The sequence below is a fragment of the Mercurialis annua genome, linkage group LG2, assembly GCF_937616625.2.
Source record: "Mercurialis annua linkage group LG2, ddMerAnnu1.2, whole genome shotgun sequence".
Taxonomy (NCBI): Eukaryota; Viridiplantae; Streptophyta; class Magnoliopsida; order Malpighiales; family Euphorbiaceae; genus Mercurialis; species Mercurialis annua.
Window position 1 is genome coordinate 41221505 of NC_065571.1, and position 13445 is coordinate 41234949.

General features: G+C 32.1%; 1 protein-coding gene across 2 annotated transcripts; it reads right to left on the bottom strand.

Annotated features, from left to right (window-relative positions):
* Positions 1-3123: 3123 nt before the first annotated feature.
* On the bottom strand, positions 3124-12695 carry LOC126668009 (putative E3 ubiquitin-protein ligase LIN-2). 2 transcript variants are annotated; one of them, XM_050361200.2, is made up of 9 exons: positions 12421-12695; positions 9817-11539; positions 9389-9649; positions 9258-9282; positions 7385-8033; positions 6157-6301; positions 5323-5583; positions 4255-4564; positions 3124-3431 (listed from the first exon to the last, which is right to left on the bottom strand). In XM_050361200.2, the coding sequence occupies exons 2-9, from the start codon at positions 11512-11514 to the stop codon at positions 3313-3315; spliced, it is 3468 nt and encodes a 1155-aa protein (XP_050217157.1). In that variant the 5' UTR covers positions 11515-11539; positions 12421-12695; the 3' UTR covers positions 3124-3312. The 2 variants fall into 2 exon arrangements, with proteins under 2 accessions (XP_050217157.1, XP_050217155.1); XM_050361198.2 differs by having other exon boundaries at positions 9258-9285.
* Between the last annotated feature and the right edge of the window lie 750 nt (positions 12696-13445).

Below are 13445 nucleotides of genomic sequence, written 5' to 3' on the forward strand. Positions count from 1 at the left end.
TGTTTTTAAAATGAGAATATTGATTGATTCAAGTCAAAAACAATCAACATATTATCAAAAACATATCAATAGTTCATTAATACATCAATTTAAGACTAACTTTATTTTTCTTTCAATGATTGAAAAATCAACATGTTATCAACAGTATATCAACAACATGTCAACATAAAATTGAAAATCAAAAAAAGTTGAAATACATATCAACATAATGTCAACAATAAATCAACAACGAATCAACATAAGAAATAAAATAAAACATAATTTTTTGAAAAATTGTCACAATCTATAAAATATCAACAAGAAATCAACAATATGTCAACATGATAATGCTAACATATCCTTATCTAATATCATTTAAATTTTGTTTTTTTGGTTTATTTCACGCATAAAATTATCTAGTTTGCTAATGTTTTTTTTTTAGAATAAATTTTTTCAATGTTAAAATTAAGGAAATACCAACTGATTATCAACACAAAATCAACAACACTGTAATATTATAATATTTCAGCAATCAACCATCATCAATAAATCAAACTGCAGAATAAAAAAACACAGAAATACAACCGAACACAAAAAATGCAGAAATAACAAAAATTTATTCCATATAACCATAAATTTATATTACATAACATGAAATTAGCATTATATTCTTAAAATATAATCTCTATACATGTTTAATGGTGAAATAACAGTAAAAAATTGTAGATCTGAAAATAAAAAAGAAAAAGAAGAAGAACAATGAATAAATTATAGATCTGAAATCAAATAGATGACGACGATGAGCAGAGGAGATGATGGCGTTAACAAAGATGACAACGGAGGCGATGATGAGAACGATGGCGGAGGAGCGGAGGAACAGAGGACGGCTCAGCAGAAGACGGCGAACGGTAAAAAAAAAGAGGAAGATGAACTGAGAGGAAGAGAGAATTGAATGATGAGGAGAGAGAAAATAAATGAAATTATGATTTGTATGCTGTTAGGATTTAATATATAGAGTCCGTATAAAAGTAATAAAATAGCCGCACATGATAGTTTAGAAAAGGCAAACTTGGACCCATATAAAAGATAAAAAATTGGCAAAGTAGGTTGTTTATGTAAAAAGCCCTTTAAAATAATAATAAATTATACCTCAATAAGAAAAAATAGAAAAAATATTTCGCCTTTTTAGTACTTTTATTTTTTACTCTAATTTTTTTTTATTATAATAATATTTATTTCTTATTATTTTTTTACTCTAAGCATTTTATTTTTACTCTCACATGTGTATCTCCCTTTTTTTTAAGATTTTTTTTCTCTCTCTCTCTCTCTCTCTCTCTGTATCTTTTTTCTTTTTCTCCTCCATTTTTTCTTCTTCTCCAATTTCTTCTTCTACTTCATTTATTTTTTTCTTCTTTATCACGACGTTGCTCCGCCTTCGCCGATCCGACATTACTCCGCCTTCGTTTCGTCTTCACTCCGCCGTTATTCCACATTTTAGCGATTTTTTTTAACTCGTGGTGATTATTACGATTTATTTTAACTCTCAGATTTAAAATGATTGTTCTCAATTTTTTTAGTTTAAGATCTGAAAATCTGCATTAAAAACGATTTTATGATGAAAAAATGATTTTCTGCAGAAAAAACAATTTTCTGCAGAAAACAGCGTGTGATTATCATATTATTATCACTATGACGTTATCATATCATTATCATAACACTGCAGAGAAAAACGATTTTCTGTCAAGAAAAATGCTTGATTATCATTTCGGTATCATTAACGTTAGCATAACTGTATCATAACGTTATCATAACGTTATCATATCAATATCATAATATTACGGGGTTATGATAATAATATGATAAGGTTATGATATAGTTATGTTAAAGTACGTCATGATAATGTTATGCCAATAATTTTTGATATTGTTATGATAAAGTATATTGTGATGATATTATGATAATAGTATGATAAGTTTATGATAAAAAATTATGATATAGTTATGATAAAGTACGTCATGATAATATTTTATGATAATGTTATGATAATTATTATAAGAATAGGTTAGGATAATAGTATGACAAAGTTAATGATAATAGTATGATAATGTACGAAAATTTTTTTTTTATAGAAAAATTATGATACCAAGATGATAATATCACTGCTGCTTTTATAATAATATTATGAAAAAATTATTTTTTTTACAGATCATTTTTTTTATATATTTAAATAAGTGATTAAAATAATCAATTTTTAATTAATTACAAGCTGAAATTAACATAAATTATTAATTTTAAAAAATGATAATGTGATGATAAGGTTATGATAATGTGATGATAAGGTTATTATTATTAAAAATGATAATGTGATGATAATAGTATGATAATGTGATGGTAAGGTTATGATGAAACTATGATAAAATTATGTTAAGGTTATGATAAAGTTCGTAAAATTATGATAATATTATAAAAAAATACAAAAAAATCATTTTTTAAGGATTATTTTTTTCATATTTTTAGATTTGAAACTAAAATGATCATTTTATAATTAATTGCAAGCTGAAATTAACATAAATAGTGAAAAAATATTTATTTGTCATGGAATTTTTTTTATGTATTATTTTTTATTGCAACTTTTTTAAATCTAGAACTAAAATAAAAAAAATCAAATTATAAAATAAAATATAATAACTTAGAATTGATTGTATATTTTTAAAATTAAATTACATGGTTGAAGATGATATTGTCTAGAAAAAGAAAATAAGAGAAAGGAAAAGAAAAAAATACAGCGAAAAAAAATGGAATGAAAAGAAGAGAAGTGAAAGAAAAGAGAGAAAAATAAAAGAGAGAAAACATGTGAGATGTGTGTAATATTGCATGTGTTATGCACTGAGAGTAAAATACTAAATATTTTATACACAGGAAGTACACAAATAAATAAGCCAAAATCCTGAGGTATTTTTGTTAACTTTGGCATGTTGATTCATTAATTCATATTATTTTTATTTTTTAGGTAAAATCCTAAATCTCTCGAGTTTAAACCTCCACAATCACATCTTAAGAGATAAAACTCTTTAGGGACCCATTCGGACATATAACTATTAACACTTATTTTTTTTAGCCGGCTGCTATCTATGTAAAAAGGAGTTATAAATACTCGTGTTCCAATTCTGTTGAGAAATTATATAATTTTATGTACATATATGTATATAAAATACAAGTTATGTTAGTGTAGAAACTACATTCCAATTGAGTTGCATTTCTAAAAAGTAAAAGCAATATCATGCTTGTAATTGTAGCTAAAAGGAAGAGAATCTCTAAAATATGCAAAAAAAACTAATGATATTGTCCAGAAATAATGGCATTTAGTTGTCTGGCTGTCCATGTAACTTCAACAAGCCTTTGTAATGGAATACCAATCTCTTCACCAATTGTCATTAACAAAATCCTGCATTCTGCACCATATAACTTTCTTCTTATGTTGTGTAGATATGATTACAACTAGAAGTATGCAAAAATTGAATCAAACTGAATAACCGAACGGACAAATTAAGTTTGACATTATTAGAAACATTGATTTTTCAGTTCGGTTCTGTTTGGAAGTAAATGGTTCACTTTTCGTATAAACCAAACTAAAAAAACGGACCTCACCAAGAAAACCAACTGAACCGACTAGATTGGTTCAATTAAGTTTGGTTTGAATTTAAAATATCTTAACTCCTTGCAAATTCGGTTTGTTAAAAAAGATTAAAATATCAATCTAGTTCGATTCGGTTTGAATAGGTCATCTTTGCACCGATTCAGTGTCACCAACGTGTGTGATTAGGGATGGACATTTGATAGGAACAAAATTGAATAAACCAAATTTGTATTTTATAAAAATGAATTGAACTGAAAATTTTAATGAAACTACACAGACTGAACTGTAAAATAAATGATTTTTACATAAAAAAATCGAAATGATTAAATTTTTTGGTTAATGATTCCGAAAAATTTCTCTGACATTTGTAAATTGTAATAGCTTTATAAATACAATTTTGTCTTGTATAATTAACTAACCAATAGGCAAGAGCCGAACTGAATAGCAACCTAGTTTACACCCAATGCTGAATTAGTAAGCTGAATAAACTGAAAATTTAATAAAAAATATCAAACTTAATTGGACTGAATTTTATTAGGTCGTTTTTCGGGATATTCGAAATGCTGGTCACAACTATGGGCAATGTGTGACATAGAGATGCATATTGTATACTGAGTGGCACAAGAAAAATGACTAACCTGGAAATTTACTAAAGTTGAGCAGTGATAAGGAAGCCAGAACTCTGTGGTCCATCGGTCGAGCATTTTCCAAGCTTTGTTTGAGGGCAGATATGAGAGCGGAGAAGGCAGTAAGGTGGAATTGGGTATGAGGTAGGGCAGAAAGAGCACGGCTCAACCACGCAACTGTGGTGAGGCATGCAGTCATTAAATCCGAGTTACCGGAACCCAAGCACTTCGAAATGATCCCTAAGAATGACTTCTTTCCATTACCAAGCAATGAAATGGACAAGTTCCTTTGCCACTCATCTATTGCCTCTTCTTCATCTTCCTACAGTTTTTGTAATCAACACTTCCAATCAATCATTTCAGGCTACTCGGAATTAGGAGTGTAATTGAGTCGAGTCAACTCACAGACTACTCGGGATCAGCTAAAAAATTACTCAAAACTGACTTGATGTCAATCGAGTTGATCTCAGGTTCGAGTTGATTGACGACTCGAGTTCGACAAGCTCACAAAATTGAGATGTAGTTAAATTACTTTTTATCCTTTGTAACAATATATTTACCATCGGAAAAAAATTATAATAGTGGTGTTTGATTCTAGTAAATTAAATATGTTATTTTAGTGCCTGAATTTTAGTTTCTTTTTAGTTTTTAACTTTTTAAAAATATATCAAGCGAGTCTTTTAATCATTTTTCAATCACTGGACTGCTAATAAGGTCAAAAATAAGTTTCCGATTTGCTATTATATTTTTTCATTTTGTTTCCACATAGTCAAGTGTACCATTCACACATAACTACCATCACATTTGTTTATAATAATACCTCTATTTTTATATTTAAATTTAATTTATAGATTTATATAGATAGTTGAGTCGAACTCGAATATTAATTATTCTACCAAACTCGAGACCAAACTTGTAAAATAAAATTTGATCAAGTTCGAGAGTTTTAAATTTTAAAGCCGGATTCGAGTTTGACTCGACTCGATTACACTCCTAACTCGGATGATTGAAACCATCTAAAAGTTTGTTTTGATATTGCATAATGTCCGTGTTAAAATAGAGAGCAGAGATGAAACATACCAAAGAAAGAGAGTCATCATCATATACTAAATCTTCTTCTGGAGAGTTCAGTTCATATATTTTGCTGAAGCCTGCTTGCTTTAGCATCCAATGTTCAGTTAATGACTTCCCAGAAGCAGAAAAATGTCCTCCCAAGGCGTGGAGAGCTGTACAAGACTTTTCACGGACCTTTTCATCTGTTAAACTGCCTTCTAGAGCCATTACAATCGCATCAACAGCTTCTTCTCTGTATATGCTGTACTTCTGATGTTCAACCTGACCCTATCGGAGTCATCTCAGCAATCAATATAAAAACAAATGGATATAAAATACATACACATGAAAACATTTCTGTGCAAAAAGCAGGGCTATTTTCCAACTTAAAGGAAAATAGTTTAAAAAAATTTCACACTTATGGTGATTTTGAAACTATTTCTCAAATTATGGTGTTATAATATTAATCCGCATAATAGAATGGCGCTCTAAAAGTTTTTAAATTTTCTCAGAAAGCCTGCCATAAATCCCGGCGGACAATTTGTACAACTACTTTTAGTACTAAAAGATCAACAAATATTGTTTTTGGTAACTAAAAGACCTTACAGAATATGTAAACCATTTTTTTATTCATTGTCCGCCAGAAATTCTGGTGGACAGTCGAAAAAGAACAATTCTGATTGCCCGTTAGAATTTATGCCGGACATCCTGAGAAAAAATATGAAGAAAATTCAGTCCGCCAGTGTGATTTGCGGATTAAAATCAAAACACCACTACATGTAAATTATTTTAAAAATATCCGAAATAGGGAAGTTTGAGATTATTTCCCCTAAGCTGGGAAATGACCTGCAGAGAGCATACCATTAAATCAAAGTGCAAAAGAAGCACAGCAACCCAAGGCTTTTGCTCAAGTGGAGAATTTTGGAGATACATGAGCAGGACGTGCATTGTATTCATAATCTCTTTATTCTGTAAGTCACTTAGAATTAATTTCACATCTTTCCTCCTGTAATTTGAATCCATGGCTCATCATGAAAAATGTAAATGCTTTATGACTTGCAGGAAAAGAAATCAAGATGGTCACTGAAACGGATTGTAGAAAATAAAAGGGTTTCTTTACATTTTTTTATCTGAACGTGGACAAACCTAATGGTTTAAAAAATATGCAATCTCTATAATTATCGGTTCTTGGATTTGGTCTAATATTATGATCATAATAAGACTTAAAAGATACAAAATTACAAGCCAAATGAAAACCAACGATAAATTTCTACTAACAGTAAAAATGCTCATGCAGCACCAACATTTATATTATGTTTTCTCTCCGGTTAAAAGTTAAGCAATATCAATTTTTTTATTCTATATTTCAATTTGATGCTAAAACTTTAATTTGTATCAAATTGGTCCCGGAACTTTAATTTTTTATAACAATTCAAAATACTTCAAATATCTTGATCGACAAGTGGGGGCAGAAAATGCTACTATGTAAGTGCTAAGTCTAATTGCCATTGATATGACAACAGGCATTATGACCGACGTGTCAGCATGTTCTAAGAATTTATTTCATCCAGTCACCATATCAAATCAGAAAATGATGAGGTATCGTCACCTGAAATAAAAGTTAAATTTTTGGTTTTACTTTGATATGAATTGAAGTTTTTCTACCAAATCGAAACATAGAATAAAATTTTGATACCATTATAGCTTTTTTTTCCCTTTCAATTCCAGGAGTATTAAGCCCATAAACGGAAAAGAGTTTGTCTGTTGTTTTACTTTTATGTAAGTACCAAATAGCTTTAAGTTGACTGATTTTGTAGTATTTTAACCTAAAAAGTAAAACAACATTGGTAAAGAATATCATTGTGGTGTTCTGTTTCTGCATTTTTATTTTTGTACTACAAAGCTCATATATAGGCCCACACATGCAAATCAATGAAACCACGCTTGCTTACGAGAGCAGATGCAGAAAAATTATTTTGGCATCTGAGTAGTTGATTTATGAAATAAAAACTCCAGTGGTTGCATTAAACAGCCAAGTAGCATAAAAACAGCAGAGGCACTAATTATTTCTGAGAAGAAAACTACGGACCTGTTGCGACATAGTAATTCAATCAGTAAAAGCACTGCATTTCCTCTAGACTTGGGCTGCTTGCTATAGAGCAGCTCCAAGAGACACTGCTTGTCAACGTTTTTAGCTATATGGTTTCTGCAACTGGCATCTGCTTCAATGCAAAAAGACAAGAGAGCTGCAACGCGTATTTTTTCTTCCAAATCTTCGAATGTTATCTTTTTAATAAGAAAATCCAAGCCTCCAAGAGAAACGAGATGTTTGGCATTTGCTAATGATTCCTCCCTGCCGAAAGTAGTAAGAAGTTTCTCTAAAACAGTTACATCTGTTTCGACACTTCTTCTCGATTCATGTTTCTCTGGATTATTAATGATTCGAGAGGCAAGAGCCAATAGATGACTACAATGCTCCAATTTCCAACTGTCAATAACCCGCTTCAAAATAAAATTGGTAAATGGCACAGTTGGACATTCCAATGTTTTTCCTGTGATAGGACATGTTCTATTTCCCTTGTTGAACCATACTCTGATAGCTTCTTTCTCAAAAGTTTGTCCAGTCTCTATGGTAACTGGATCCTCAAACAACTGGCCAGATAGAGGGCAAATGAAGCTCTGGGGTACACTTGCAAGAAGGGATCCTTTATCAAAATCTTCACATGTTCCATCTAAGTCTGCATCCAGAGACAGCATCACAAAAGTTAATGCAAAGGAATCTTGATATGAAATTAGGGGTGTGCACGGTTCATTTTATTTCGATTTGATTTAGTAAAATCTAACACTAAATTTTTCGATAAAGAATAAAATAAAATCGCGTCAAATATTTATATAAAATTTGGTTCGGTTAACCAAAATTACAATTTTTTTTGCTTGGTTCTGTTTTATTTGGTTAAATAAATTTAGACTAAAATCACATATGATAAACCAAATTAATAAGTATCACTTTTTATAATACTATATAATATGATATATATTAATTTAAAACGGCATCATTTAAAGTCATATCATAGTCCATAAACTTATGAGTGAGGCTCATATAAGTCAAACTTAACCTATTTTGATAATTTAATCTAGGCCAAACCTACCTAGAGATCCCTGTACTTTACACTTTTTTTTCGTAGGTCCTTATACTTCATTTTTATATTATCTGGTCCCTCTACTTACCTATTTTCGATTTTCAGGTCCTTTTTGAGTTTTTTCCAGTCCCTCTACTTACAACTTTTTTCCTCCAATCCCTCTACTTATAATTTTTTTGTCCTCCAGTCACACAAAAGGACTGGAAAAAACTCAAAAAGGACTTGAAAATCGAAAATAGGTAAGTACAGGGACCAGATAATACAAAGATGAAGTATAAAGACCTACGGAAAAAAAGTATAAAGTACAGGGATCTCTATATGGGTTAAGCCTTTAATCTATAACTCCCTAAAATAAGGCCGATTAAATCCACCCTTATGTTTTCATAGCATATTTAAACTTATTTTGATTTAATTTTTTATGTCAATCTCAACAAGTTTGTATTTTTTATTTAATATCTTACAATAATTCCAACATTTTCTTGTTTAATATATTCAAAGTTACTTTTCGCCTGAACTGAAAATATGAGTATTTGTGATTGAACTTATTTTGAAGAGTTATAGATTCAATTTCAGAATAGGCCAAATCTGATTTATGTGAGACTGCTACCAAGTTCAAGTACCAGGATGACCATTTGTTCGTTAAACAACAGTAGAAACCAAACCAAAACCAAATGGTCAATATTTTTACTCATTCACATCCAAACAATATTTTTAACCATTTTAACCAAACCAAAAGAAATTTCGTTTGGTTTGGTTTAATTCATATTAACGACCTGATTCGGTTTTCATTCAGCCTTACATGAAGTGTTCCTTTAATCTCACCTTCATAAGAAGTCATCTCTTTGATCTGCTGCATTTAGAAAGGGGTTAATTAGAAAAGAAAGTGCAAACTAACAGATGCAAAATCACATGAAATTTTTTATGTGCACTTTACAAGAAGATTGATTTTATACCTCACAGTAGTAGGAAAGAGAAGAAACACTTGTACCCCTGGAATCCTCAGATTGTTGCAGTTCAAAGACAGATTTAGTTAGGCTCATGAGGATTGACTCATTAGCTTGAGAATGAGAAAATGCAGTAAGCATATTAGCATCTACTGCAGGCTCTAGCTGTCTATGAGAATTACTGATTTCATCGTTGAGATCATTTTCTGGTGAAGTTATCACTTTAACCAGCTTCCATTCTTCATTCGATACTGATGTAAGAGCATTGTCCTGCACAAAAGTATAGTGTTGAAAGATCAATTAATTTCATATTGGCGTTATGATTAGGGTGTGCAAAAAACCGAGCCGAACTGTTGGTTCGGTTCAGTTTGATATTATAAAGTAATTGATACAAGAAAAGGCATAAGCTAACTGAAAAAAGAGATAGAGTTCCTTACAGAAAGGAATGTCTTATCTTCTGCAGCCTTGCAAGAATTATCATGTCCGTCTTGATCCAGATATTCAACAATTTCGGAAGAGCACGTTATGGTGTTTTTAACTTCAGAAGCAGAACCATCAGAATTTGCTACACCATCATCAAAGATATATGTCTCCTCAACGTCTTCGACCTCATAACATCCAGGCTTACTTGAATGGCTAAATACAGCTTCGTACAGCTTCTTACTAACCATTGGCTTAGGTGAGAAAAGATCAGGAGATCTAGATAGATACGGGAAATGATCAATTGAATCAATCTGCTCAACGTTCTGAATCGATACGGTAGGGATGTCTATAGAAGGAAGGGAAGGGGTTTCAACCCCGTCCGTCAACCAATCCTTGTAGTAAACTGCAAATTGGTAAGTACCAGAATTTAGAATCTCATTGTATACGTTGTCAAGAAGCCTAAGTTTTCTTGTCTTGCTTGGTGTGTTCAGAAGAGAACCAGCTTCCTGATTGTACCACTCCTTCAAATGTGAAAGATGTGGAAAGAATAGATACTCCCACAGTTCAGGTAACAAGATTGTCCGTGCTGAAAAAGGAGAATCACAAAATACTTGTAAAAGATATCGCGATGAAGCCCTGTCCTTTTTCTGCAGCTTTTGTATCACACTCAGGTAAATATTTGCACAAGCAGACACCCTGGAATTTCGAATTCCTGACGTTTGTCCATCTTTCAAATCATTTGAGTTCAGAGTTTTAATCACACTCAGCTGCAGTAATGCTCTTTTCAAATCCTTTGTGCTTGTCGCTTCCTCAGCAGCCTTCTCCACAATCTCAATTGCTTGTTCGAGATTAGTAATGACTTTGCTCTTATTTTGGTTTCCTTCTCCATATTCATCAAAATCAAGGGAAGAAAAACAATTGTGACGGAGCACACTACGGAATTCCCCATCTTTGAGGAAACGTTTAATGTAACCTATTAAGATGGAGATCATTGCTTTGACAGCAACTTCATCAAGAGCTAGTTCAGAAACTGCCTGTGAAAGTGAAACACTCCCGCGTTTTGATCCATCATCACCTTTGAAATTTCTGACATTCATTGAACTTCTAACAGAGCTATCATAAGATAGATTATGTGGTCTCAGGCTTTTCTCATTGCTATCTCTTGATGCTTTATATTTTGGGAAATCTCTATTATAATTGCTACTCTGCCTTCCATCTATCATTATCTTCCGGTTTCTATCATTTCCTTGACGAGATGTTTCACTCCTCTCCGAGCTGTATGGTTTATCAGAATGTATATCGTTAACTCCCTCATCTTCTTCGTGACCAATTTCAATTATCTCGCTTTCTTGAATCTTTTCTGAATTAGCTACTTTGTTATTCTGCACATCATTTGAAACTTGGCGGCCAAGTCTTTCAAAGAATTCCATCTTTGATCTTCCAACAATCTTTTCTCTTGGAACAAAATTATCCCTCGGTCTCCTGCTAGAGCAACTAGGTGATTCACCTCTCAAATTGTATCGGGAAACATCAGATCTTGCCCTCTCAGTCTTAGTTCGAAAGCCTAATGGAGAGTCTGCTTTTGCTTTGCCTCGTGAAGGGGGAAGAGACTTGATTACAGCTTCCGCTTTAAAAGAAGCTCTTGACGCCATCCCTGATCTTCTTCCTCTAAATCCTTCCTCGGCTAGAAGCTCCTCCAATGATGATGCCATTTTGCTGGTAGCACAATATTCCTCCCTACAAATTTATTCAAGAGAACATAACTAGAACCGAAATTGAGTCTCTTCTTAAGAATGAAGAACATGTACTAAAATATTAGCTTGGTTGAGGTAGAAACAAAGAATAACAATCTTTCAAACTGCAACCTTTTCTATATCAGAAAGTCTGCTACTTACATAGACATAGCTTAGATATTTCTATTCACGGCCAAGTTGAAAAATCTACAGAATTTGAAATGCAGTTTGGTAACGTTATAGAATATCATTTAATCATTTCAGAAGTAAAACAAGAATTCATGGAGTTTTAAGGCCGAATACGCAGTAACCGCTACCTTAAAACATATTTAAACTGAGAATGTCTTTAAACAGAATTTTGGGCTCCACCCATTAGATCAAACACATGGTGAGCATCACTTAACACCCCTGAATGTACCTTCTACAAGGCTTCCCTTGTTTCATCACTAGACAAACATCTCATCAGCCACAGCATAAGACTTTTCGTATAAAGTTTCGCTTAAATACACATACTTCAACAAGATTGGCCACAAATCATTGAAAAATTGGCTTAACAGAATTCAATTCTTAATTACTTTTTTAACAAGGAATCACTCCCCCGAGCCAAAGCCCAGAATCACTGTCAAATTACGGAATGTGCACATCCCTACAGCCTGCAAGTCCACATACCTAGCAAACCAGGACTATAATTTGTTAAAAAGGGCATTAGCCAGACCCACGACCATGGCGCCTAAATGGGTGAAATTTAAACCACTAGACCAAACCCGTGCGGGCAATTCTTAAATCTTTAAAACTTGACACAGAGTATAACACGAATCACAATTAACAGCAACACAAAAAGAGAACAAATACTAAATGATATAAAGAACACACAGTTGTGCATACCTTGAAGTTATTTTTAATGGTGCAACTCGAGACAAACGAATGACATTGGAGGACTGAGTTGGTATGCGATGATTAGCTAGGAAATGGGTGGCAGAATATGGGAATAGTGTGGAAGAATATTATGAGGAAGGAGAAGTGGAGATGCTTGGGAAAGAAAAGCCATGAGAAAAGCTATAAAGGACTGCAAAAACAAAGAAAAAAACATTAAATATATGAATGTGGAGAAAGATTGCAATAGGCAACAAGAGAAAGAGCCGGAAGAATGACAAAAACAAGATGACAAAATAAATAAGACACTGTTTCAGCTTATGAAATTTAATAGATTTGAATGATTCAACATAAGAAGGGTTAAAATACAATATCTAATATTTAAAATAGACAATTTTAAAAATTAGAGGGGCTTAAATTGTAAAAATTAAAAATTCAATCCTAATTTTAACAATTTTAAAAATTTGGAGGGGACAATGACACTCCCATGCCTCCCCCTCCCTCCGTCGGATACGGTCGAGGGCTACAAAATTTGCTTCACTATCAACAAGACACTGTTTTGACTTGCTTGATTTAAAGCCGTACATACTTATATACCCTCTAACTTTTGAATCCCTAAGCTCTTATTTAGTGCAATTCGGCTCTCAAACTAGTAAAACTTATGCAAATTAAACCTCTTTCTATCAAAATATGAAAGAAATGGTGTTAAGGATTTATTTGCAATTATTTTAATTAATATTTTTTTGTTCCATTATGTATACTGAACTTTTTCAATAAAATTTCATATTACCCTCAAATTTGGTATAAAATATCGAATTACACAAAATTTGTGGCTTTAAATAAAAACACTTTCAAACTTGGCATTTTGACTCGGCTTACCCCTTCAGTTGAGAGGTGGCAGAAAACGATTGGGACATTATATATAAATTGGAGTTGAGATGCTAGGAAACTATTGGACAATTTGGAGCTGAACAGGTAGAATGATAAAATAAAATGGCCAATTTGAGGGTGATAACGAGCCATGATATCAAGTGTTA

What these genes read in the sequence shown, in the direction of transcription:
- LOC126668009 (XM_050361198.2), bottom strand. Translation starts at nt 11,514, where the DNA reads ATGGCATCATCATTGGAGGAGCTTCTAGCCGAGGAAGGATTTAGAGGA. An exon ending in AGAGATGACTTCTTATGAAG is followed by an intron (nt 8,034 to 9,257) that starts GTGAGATTAAAG and finishes CTCTGGATGCAG; the next exon opens with ACTTAGATGGAACATGTGAA. An exon ending in GAATTACTATGTCGCAACAG is followed by an intron (nt 6,302 to 7,384) that starts GTCCGTAGTTTT and finishes TTCAAATTACAG; the next exon opens with GAGGAAAGATGTGAAATTAA.